This window comes from Penaeus monodon, chromosome 12 (assembly GCF_015228065.2).
Source record: "Penaeus monodon isolate SGIC_2016 chromosome 12, NSTDA_Pmon_1, whole genome shotgun sequence".
Taxonomy (NCBI): domain Eukaryota; kingdom Metazoa; phylum Arthropoda; class Malacostraca; order Decapoda; family Penaeidae; genus Penaeus; species Penaeus monodon.
In genome coordinates, this window is record NC_051397.1 from 47,575,226 (window position 1) to 47,585,225 (window position 10,000).

At 32.5% G+C, this 10,000-nt stretch overlaps 1 protein-coding gene across 1 annotated transcript in view; it reads right to left on the reverse strand.

Annotated features, from left to right (window-relative positions):
- Window positions 1–10,000, reverse strand: part of LOC119579507 (protein OS-9-like) — a 27,817-nt gene that overhangs the window by 444 nt on the left and 17,373 nt on the right. Inside the window, exons 10-15 of the mRNA XM_037927367.1 lie at window positions 9,485–9,595; window positions 7,154–7,337; window positions 3,524–3,564; window positions 2,476–2,596; window positions 1,689–1,807; window positions 1–1,185 (exon numbers count right to left, since the gene is read on the reverse strand). The exon at window positions 1–1,185 is cut by the window's left edge and continues 444 nt beyond it. Coding sequence (XP_037783295.1) covers window positions 1,081–1,185; window positions 1,689–1,807; window positions 2,476–2,596; window positions 3,524–3,564; window positions 7,154–7,337; window positions 9,485–9,595 — 681 coding nt within the window. The 3' untranslated portion in view covers window positions 1–1,080. The remainder of the gene's footprint in view (window positions 1,186–1,688; window positions 1,808–2,475; window positions 2,597–3,523; window positions 3,565–7,153; window positions 7,338–9,484; window positions 9,596–10,000) is intronic.

Below are 10,000 nucleotides of genomic sequence, written 5' to 3' on the forward strand. Positions count from 1 at the left end.
CAATATAAAAACAGATTGCTCTTATGCACTTGGCTATTATCAAAGCCAAGGAATGGATGATCGCAAGTTGAGCTTCAATTTACACATCAACATCTCTTAGAAGTACTTCATGATTTCTTTTAAATCCTTGATAATGCAGGTATACATATACTCCTTTTAATGAACTAATACTTGGATAGACACTGACTAGAAAAATCATTCCAGAAAACAACAGGAAAGGCTATGATACATATGGATATCTCGGGATTAACAGTCCCAGTGATAATACCTGTATTTAGTATTAGAATATAAATGAGAACTTACACAATGGACTGTAAATCATCCTTTTAGTACTTGTAATAGATCTGGTATAAAATGTTATACTTTAGAATGATCTGACTGAGGTAACATGCTTTTTCCATATCTATATAATCTGTAAGTGGTGCAGTAATTTGCAATGGGAAACATCAAAATGCAATGACAAAACTGTGTGTGGTGTGTATGTGTATTTTTTGTCTGCTTGTAATTGCTCATCTGTTCAGTCTTTATATCTGTATGTGTGTGTGTCTGTGTGTTTAAACATCTACATATAAATATATATTGAGCTATCTATAAGTTTCATATAAGGCTGGAAAATAAAAAATATCCTTAGCAAATACTTCAGAGATTTTGCTTAATGAAGATGCATTTTCACAAACACAAAATTCCTAAATAATATAAAGCAAGATATAGCAAGATGGTATAGTTTTCTAAATTATTCATACATATTTCTTTCTCCTGTATTAAATCAGAAATTTCCTTTCTCATTTTTGTAAATACTGTTGTGATTTAGACTGACTGATGATGTAAAATGCTACAGCCTTTATATTTAACTATATAATTTGTTTTAATGACTTTAATCAGATTAACATGAAAATTCAACAACATACAGTTGTACAAAAAGAAAATCAAAATAATCTAAATGCTAATATGGATGCCTTGTACAATGATAAAAAGGGTGAAAAGATTAACATGATCATGACATCAGAAGCTGAAGAGATCCCAAAATGAAGCTTACAATAAATAAAATCAAACCAGTACAATTTCCCAAGAGATTCACATTCACTCATCTTCCTCAGCCTCCTTATTGTCATTGAATTTGAAGCCGTAGTTCTTCTCTAACTTTCTGTGGTGTTCTCTTTCTTCTAGCTCTTCCGCATTTGCACTCTGGAAAATAACGAAGATTAACTGAATAAGTTTCTTTCCACACGCCTTCTTCCCTCTCTCCCTGCATATCCTTTCCTAAAATGGTGCTACATGAAACTGATATTTAGACACTGGGGGAGACAGAGAAACCAAAAATAAAATTGAAAAAGGGCAATGAAAAAGGGGAGGGGAATAAAAGAAGGGGGGTGTAAGCCTGAAACTTGTTTCTAATCTTCATATATGAAAAATCATTGTTCTCTGAAATCCTGATCAGAACTTATCTTAGAATGATAAATAGCAACAAGAGGAAACCAAAATCATAATATGTCATTCTGATGAAGACCTAAAACTGGAAAAATGAACTGCCTTGCAAAATTATTCATTCTCAATTTTTGTATACATACATTAACCTGCTTTGGGGGTAGATGCTTCCTTCATATTTCTTAAAACCTTAAGATAAATCAGATATGAAAAATATTTACATTTTTTTTTGTTCATATTCCCAACATTTTAAAACAGCTTACCAATAGATTGACAATCATATTTTGAAACGCCTCTGTCTCTTCTTGTGACAGGAGTAGGTTATTCGAGTCTTCCTCTTCCAAAGAATTTGGTGTTAAAATCTTGACCTCAACCTTCCTACCTGTAAAAAAGAAGACATAACTGACAGAGCAAGAAAAAACAGAAAGAAAGAAAGAAAGAAAGAAAGAAAAGAGAGAGAGAGAGAGAGAGAGAGAGAGAGAGAATGTAGGGAAGTGTTGGAGAATCCCAAATACCACCAAAGGGTTTCAGAACAGATAAAGGACTATATATCTATATTACTATATATATCCATACCCCCTCTCTCTCTCTCTTTTTTTCTCTCTCCTTCCCTCTCTCCCTTTCTATTCCTCTTTTTCTCTTTCCACCCCTTTCTTTCTTCAATGTAAGATGAAGAAAAAAACAACAAAAGAAGAGAAGATGCAAAGAAGAAGAAAAAAAAGGAAAAGGAGATGAAGAAGAAGACATCTAAGGTAATATTTTCTTAAAGACAATGCAAGACTGGCCTGCACAATCTCACTTTTCATGCCCATCCCCTTAGCAAGTCTTACAAAAATTATGAATTATGTGGCTCCTACATTCCACCAAAATTATCATGGTATTAATTAAATTACATGCAATCAATACTACAACCTTTGGAATTCAGGCCATTCTCATTTCAGAAACTTAGTTCTCTCTTTAATCACATAGGCAAGTATAATCTCTCACTTAAAACACATAGGCAATTATAATCAACACAGAAAATACACTCATGCCATTCTTCCGCCTTACCTAGTCTCTCTAGGCCTAATTTCTGTAGTCGATCCTTAATTGTCTGCTCCAATTTCGACTTTTGGGATTCATCGTCAACCTTGTTTTTCAAAATATTTAACTGTCGAGTACTTCCCAACTTCTGAAAAAATTATATATGAGGTAAAAATAGAACAATGATAAAGAGACAGGAATTTATATATATAATATATATATATATATATATATATATATATATATATATAATATATATATATATATATATATATATATACATATATATATATACATATATATATATATAAATATAGATATATATATAGATATATATATATATATATATAATATATATAAATATATATATAATATATATAAATATATAAAAAATATAATATAATATATATAAATATATATATATAATATATAAATATATATATATATAAAATATATAAATATATATAATATATAAATATATATATAAATATATATAATAATAATATAAATATAAATATATATATAAATATATATATATATAATATATTAATATATAATATATAATATATATATATATAAACACATAACATAATAATAATACATATGAATATATATATATATATATATATATTATTTATATAAATATATATAATATATATTTATATATATATATATATATATTAATATATATAATCATATATATATTATATATATATTTATATATAATATAATATAATTATATATATATATTATATATAATATATATATATAATATAAATATATATATATAATATATAATATATAAAATTATATATATATAATATAATATATATAATATATATAAAATATCTATAATAATAATAATAAATATATATAAATATATATATTAATATATATATATATAATATATATATATATATATATATATATAATATCTCTATATATTTTTTTTATGTATATGTATATCTAGACATGGATTTATATACATATTTACTGATATAAAACTTATAGTCCATCATTATATAATAGATTATCATTTAGAGTAAATCTAAGCAAATTACAGATATATACTTACTTTATCAGCATTCTTCATTATACTTTTACTCTTAGTTGGATCTGGAGTGAAAAGAAGAGGTTTAGTTTCTTATTTATATTCATCCATCATTTACTGTTATCTGCTGCTCCCTCTTTCCTTCTTTATTTTAAATGACATCCCAAAAATTACTGCATTCAATTTAAGTATATATTTCCCCATACCTCTAAAATGTATATATATATATATATATATATATATATATATATATATATATATATATATATATATATATATTCATTGTGAACCTATTAGTACTGACATTTCATAAACATCTCCCACATATTGAGCTATGTCCATGATGCATTTTCACAACCTATGCTATAACAATCAGCAAAATGACACAAAGAGAGAAAAGATAGGTGTGGTGACAAGTTGGTGATTAGACAAAACTTAGACTCCCCCTTAACCCATTGGATCTGGGTGCTTTGCTGCCCGTATGTGGCTCATTATCTGGGCTTACTTGAGAGGCAAATCTCCTGGGTGTGGTCCTTATAGGCCAGGCGCACAGTGTCAAAACTCCTTGCCTCCCCTTAGCTATGTTACTATCTCTTTTTCTGCACAGGTTTTTTGCCATTTTCCAAGGTCTATATTTGATATGCAGTATTAAGATGGTAATAGAATGCTTTCCTTGTACAGACTCCATATCATCTCTCTAGATAGTCTATAACTGTGCAATAATAAAATCAATAAATACCATTTTATGTCTTTTTTCTTTTTTTTTTGTAATACACCCTGCACTATTGATCACAGTGGGCAGGAATAGAATCCTAAGCATGGAAATAATTTCCCCCCTAGAGCTGACACTCTTCCAGTTATGGCTCATAGCATGTTCCTGTTATCCCAGTCTGCAGCTTGAGTGTTCTCATCATCCTGGCCCTCAGCCAAATATTTTCCACGACATTATGCTCATGTCACCCAGCCCTCGGCCAATTTTTTTTTATGCCATGATGGTAATGTATATCAGATCCAAGGGGTTAAAAGAAAAGAAAAGAAACAAACAAACATAAAATTACTGTCACTTGCATCATTGATGACTAATTTTAATAATAATCTCTACATGACAATTATTAAATGGCTAATCTGTATTTTAACTAAAATCATTTATACTCTCTTAATTAACAGACAAATAAAATTATATATCTTTGTATGTTGCAACATGCAGAAAGTGTATAACATGCAAAATGTTTTATGGAGGAGTACCAAACTATAAAGTAAATAAAGTAAAGAATAATGCAAATTTATGTCACTCGCTAGAATAGTGTATGAACTCTAGTAAAAGGCTTGCAGATAAAATATACTGGACGTTGCAGAGTATTCATTATATTTGCATGGGTGAGAAGGTTGACTTAAATGTTAATAATAAAACATTAAAATAAAATTAGAGATCAAGAATGTTCTCCTACAGTTCTGTGTTTATGTCAAACTGTTTCATTTATAGCCAAGTAATATGTCTGTACACTTGTATGAAAAGAAAAGAATTATTCTTGTTACCCCATGTCAGAGCCCTCCAAGAGAAATGCTAAAAGCCTAAAGAGCCCAGGCTTTGCAGAAGTCAAGATGAACCTCACAGCTGTTTCTATTAACCCCTTCAATCTGGATGACATGACCATCATGTAATGAAAAAATCTAGCTTGTGGGGCAGGGGATGTGACCATGCTGTCATGGGAAAATTGGCTGTGGGTCGGGTGATGTGAACTTGCCATTGTAAGTTTCAACTGAAGGACAGAGTGATGGGAATGACACACCACAAGTGCACAAACCTCTTGGAGGGTGATTAGATGCATTATGTTTTGAAAGGGGCTTTTGCATTATAACCATTGATAAACAAGTGTTGAATGTAGTGTCTGTGAGCCATGACTGGATGAGTGCCAGCTCCAAGGAGAACACTATTTCCATGCTCAGTATCCTATTCCTGGCCACAGTGACTGGCAGCACAGGTTGTATGTATTATAGAAAACTGAATATTATGGGAGAGGGAGGAAAGTTACTTATTGTTATTATTCTTGCACTGAGTTATAGAATATCCAGAGAGATATGGAGTCTGTGCAAGGAAAATTGTTTATTTTCCCTCTGGATAAAGCAAATCAAATAACAAATATGGACACTTAAAAATGGCAAAAAAGCTAAAAATGCTTATGCAGAAAAAGAGAAAATAACTTTGCAAAGGGGAGGTATAGAGTCTTGTCATTGAACATGAGTGATCACGTGTGCCCAGCCTACAAGCTATGCACCTGACAGAGGGCCTGTTCACGTTAGCCTAATGTCTGTATTTTGTCCCATGTGACTGCTGTGAAACACCTGGATCCAAGGGGTTAACACTAGACAAGATGGTTTGTTGAAAGATGTAAGGGAAAAATATCATGAAATGATGATAAGTGTTTTTTGCAAGAGAATGGACTCCAAGGCCTCCAGTAGTGGGAAGAAGACATGGGTATCTCTGGATAGGGGACCGGTAGGTACAATGTGTTCCAATGTTAAATCAAATTTAGCATTTGCATATATTATTTTGAAAGCAAAACATCCAATTTTATGTCAAAGTACTGATATACAAATCCTATTTGTCCAAAAGCAAACTCTTTTCTACAGGATCCTGACAAAAGTATCTACTCACCAACAGAGTTAGTCTGTATATACTGGGATATCAATCAAATAAAATACTCATTTTCCTCATGCACGATGACACAGCAACATTGAGACATCTACCTTGTCCTGCTCCTTGAATAACATTAGTGCGCGGCAGCTTTCGCTGTCTGCGCTTTGACACTTTTCCTAAGTTCGAAGAAGGATAGAGATTACGGCCAGTTGGATTATCATTGGTGACAGATGGAGAAGATGAAGAATAACGCTCTTTTTTGGAACCAGGAGATAGAGCTGTTGATTTAGCACCTGGTTGTGACATAGAGTCTTCTAGTTTAGCAGAAGGAAAATGTACATGGGTAGAGGAGGCTGAGGAGGATGGGTCAGATCTTGCTTGAGGTGTAGGGGATGAGGGCCTTGATTTAGAAAGTTTGGGTGCAAAGGACGATGGAAAAGATCTGAATGTTGGTGCTTTCAATTGTGTTGGTGATTGTGGGGATAATGGTCGAGATGATGATAATGATGATGATGGTGGTGGTGGTGGTGGTGGTGATGGTGTTGATGATGGTGTTGATGGTGGGGATGATGATTCTGCAGATCCAAATGATGAAGGTGATGAGAAAAAGGACAACTTAATAGGATCTGCAGAGGATTTTGGTCTTGATGACGATGGAGAAGCTGGAAGCTCAGCTTGTGAGTCAGAGGATACAGGGGAAGAATCTGTATTAGAGAATATATGAGAAGCTTCTCTAGCATGTGAAGGTGCATTTTTCAAAGCACTAGAGGTTTTGGAAGCAGATGAAAATGATGAGCTTGAAGAAGGTTTAGAGGAGAGAAAAGACTGAGAAAGAGATTCAGTGGAATCTAAAGAACCTGATCTCATTAAAATTGATGAAGATGAGGAAGAGGATGAAGATATTGATGATGATGATGATGAAGGAGACAGAGAAGATGAAGGAGGTTTAGAAGAAGCAACAGATCTATCCTCAGAAGTCAAGAGAGGTGTAGCATGATGGGAATGGACCATTGTACCTTCTACATCGGACTGCAGGTTCTCTGGGGTCTGGGACATCCCTTCTGTGGGGTCCTGGTATTCCCATTCAAGCTTGTCCTGTGTGCCTGCCTCCTCTGATTCCTTGTTATGAGTAGCTGTGTGTTCCATCTCCTTCAGCTGACTGTCCAGGAATTCCTCCAAGGTCTCCATTTCCTTCTTTGCCTTAAATGAGATGTTATTTAACGGTTAGAGAGGGATCTAATTTGAAGACATTATGGAGCAGATCATTTCTGGGAAATATAATCAAAACATAATTAAGTTTTAGGTCTAGTAATAATGAAGCAGAATTCAAGTACCTCAGCTAGTGTCTCATAAAATATGTATTCCAGTTACCATCTGTTACAGGATTTTTACAATACTAGTAATTCAACTGTTTCTTTTCATACTTATTCCTAGAATTCATAAATCAAACTGGACAATTTTTGAAAAATTACTCCCTGTCCCTTTGGTAATATCAAAATATTTTTCAAGTGGTTTCCATCATGTTCTGAATATTTTTTATCTCCCTTTCAGTCATATTCCATTTTTTTTTGCTTAACTCTAGGGAGAAGAATTATCTCAAAATCTACCAATTTTTCATTGAAATGATGACTAACTACATTTAAAACATGTGGAAAATTAGTGAATAAGTATGTTGCTAGGTATGTGGATCACTGTATGCTGGTGCCACCACTCATCTCACTGAGGTTTGATTCACTTTCTAGTTCACATGGACTTTCTGGTATCATGCTAACATAATATTTTACACTAATTACACACCAAGATTTTGGGATGATTAGGGGGCACAGCATCTTATCCCTGTTAAGATGGGGGTGGCTACCCCTCCTACCCTGTGCTAGGTCTAGAAAATATCCACCATTTGTCTGTTCAGGATAAAGCCCAGGCAAATATTTCATACTTATGCCCTTGGTCATCATTGCTGTCAAGGTCATCATATGATTTTATGACTTTTCAGGACTACTGCACTCTGATAGTTCTACAAAACATTCATATTACATGATCTAGCAAGATAGAACCTTGGAAAATTGTTTATACCTATAGTCTTACTTTACAACAATAGAGAGAGAGAGAGTATGTAGTAACAGTCATCAAGGGGGAGAGAGGGGGGAGGTGGGGAAAGGGGGAGAGAGAGAAGAGAGGAGGAGAGAAGGAGAGAGAGAGAAGAGAGAGAGAGAGAGAGAGAGAGAGAGAGAGAGAGAGAGAGAGAGAGAGAGAGAGAGAGAGAGAGGAGAGAGAGAGAGAGAGAGAGAGAGAGAAGAGGAGAGAGAGAGAGGAGAGAGAGGAGAGAGAGAGAGAGAGAGAGAGAGAGAGAGAGAGAGAGAGAGACTAATTCAGTAGCCTGTAAACCTTTATTTACCAACTGGTCATAAATAAAGCCTAGCTCAATGGTATTTCTGTATATGGAGAGTGAAGTACACCTAGCAAACAGGCCTACAAATAGGTCTATCAATTGACTCCTTGGTGGCTGAGCAATTTTTTAGCCATTTATATATATAGACAACTCACAAAACAAAGCTACAGTTAATATTTCAAGTTCCTGGTGGTGGTTAATTCTTAGTACTGGGAGAACCATTCATGGATCACTGATTTAAATTTACAACGCCCTGTGGGTCGTAGTAGCTGTGCTCAAGGAAGGTGCCTTTGAAATCACTTAGTGGGAAGTTGCACCTGCACTTTCTTTTTAAGAACTTGGCATTGCAAAGTGTGCATTGTACTGCCAACAGGGATAATAAAATCTTATTGTGCACTTGTTTTGGTACCTGGGGCATACCAGTGATGAGGGCAGTACTACAGGCCTATGTAGGATGTCTAGGGCTTTAGTATTGTTCTTATGAAATTTAAAACTGCATCAAACTCTACTAAACTGCACCTTTCACACAAGATGGCTACTATGAAACTGATTTTGAATTCTGTGACATAAAGGAATGAAAAAAGATGGTTAATCCAATTTGGTATTTTCTGCATTATGAAATATTTTGATATTTCTCATCTTGGTAACTTCCAGTGATTATATATCTATGGAGATATTTGTCACAGAGTAGCATGAAGGAGCATAAAAAATGTAAGGGTTCACATCTATTTTCTGAAATATGACAATGAAACATATTCAAAAGGAACAAGAAGCAGTAAAATACATATAAATATAATAAACATGCACATGTCTAGCAATACATCTATCTATATAAACTTTTATATTTATAAACATATATATATATATATATATATAAATACACCCATACATATAAAACCTGAGGTAAATTCTTCTCCTGAATCATGAGCATCAAATTAAGCAACCAAACAACACTTACAATTGACAACTTGTTCTCTGCCTTGTCTAAAGCATCCATCAGTGAGGACAAAGACGTTCCCAGACGCTGCTCCTCTTCCTCAAGGTCATCTTCATCCATATCAAGTGTGTCCTGCTGACAATAATTTTCATTAATATTAATAACAGTGACAATAATATATCGATACCAATACACATACATACATACACACACACACACACACACACACACACACATATGTGTATGTGTATGATATATATGTTATATATATATATATATATATATATATAATATATATAATATATATATAGATATATATGTATATATATGTATATATATGTATATATATGTAATATATATATATATGATATATATATATATAATATATTATATATATATATATATATATATATATATATATATATATATATATATATATATATATATTATATATATAATATATATAGATATATATATATATATAGATATATATATGTATATATATTATATATATATATATATATATATATATATATA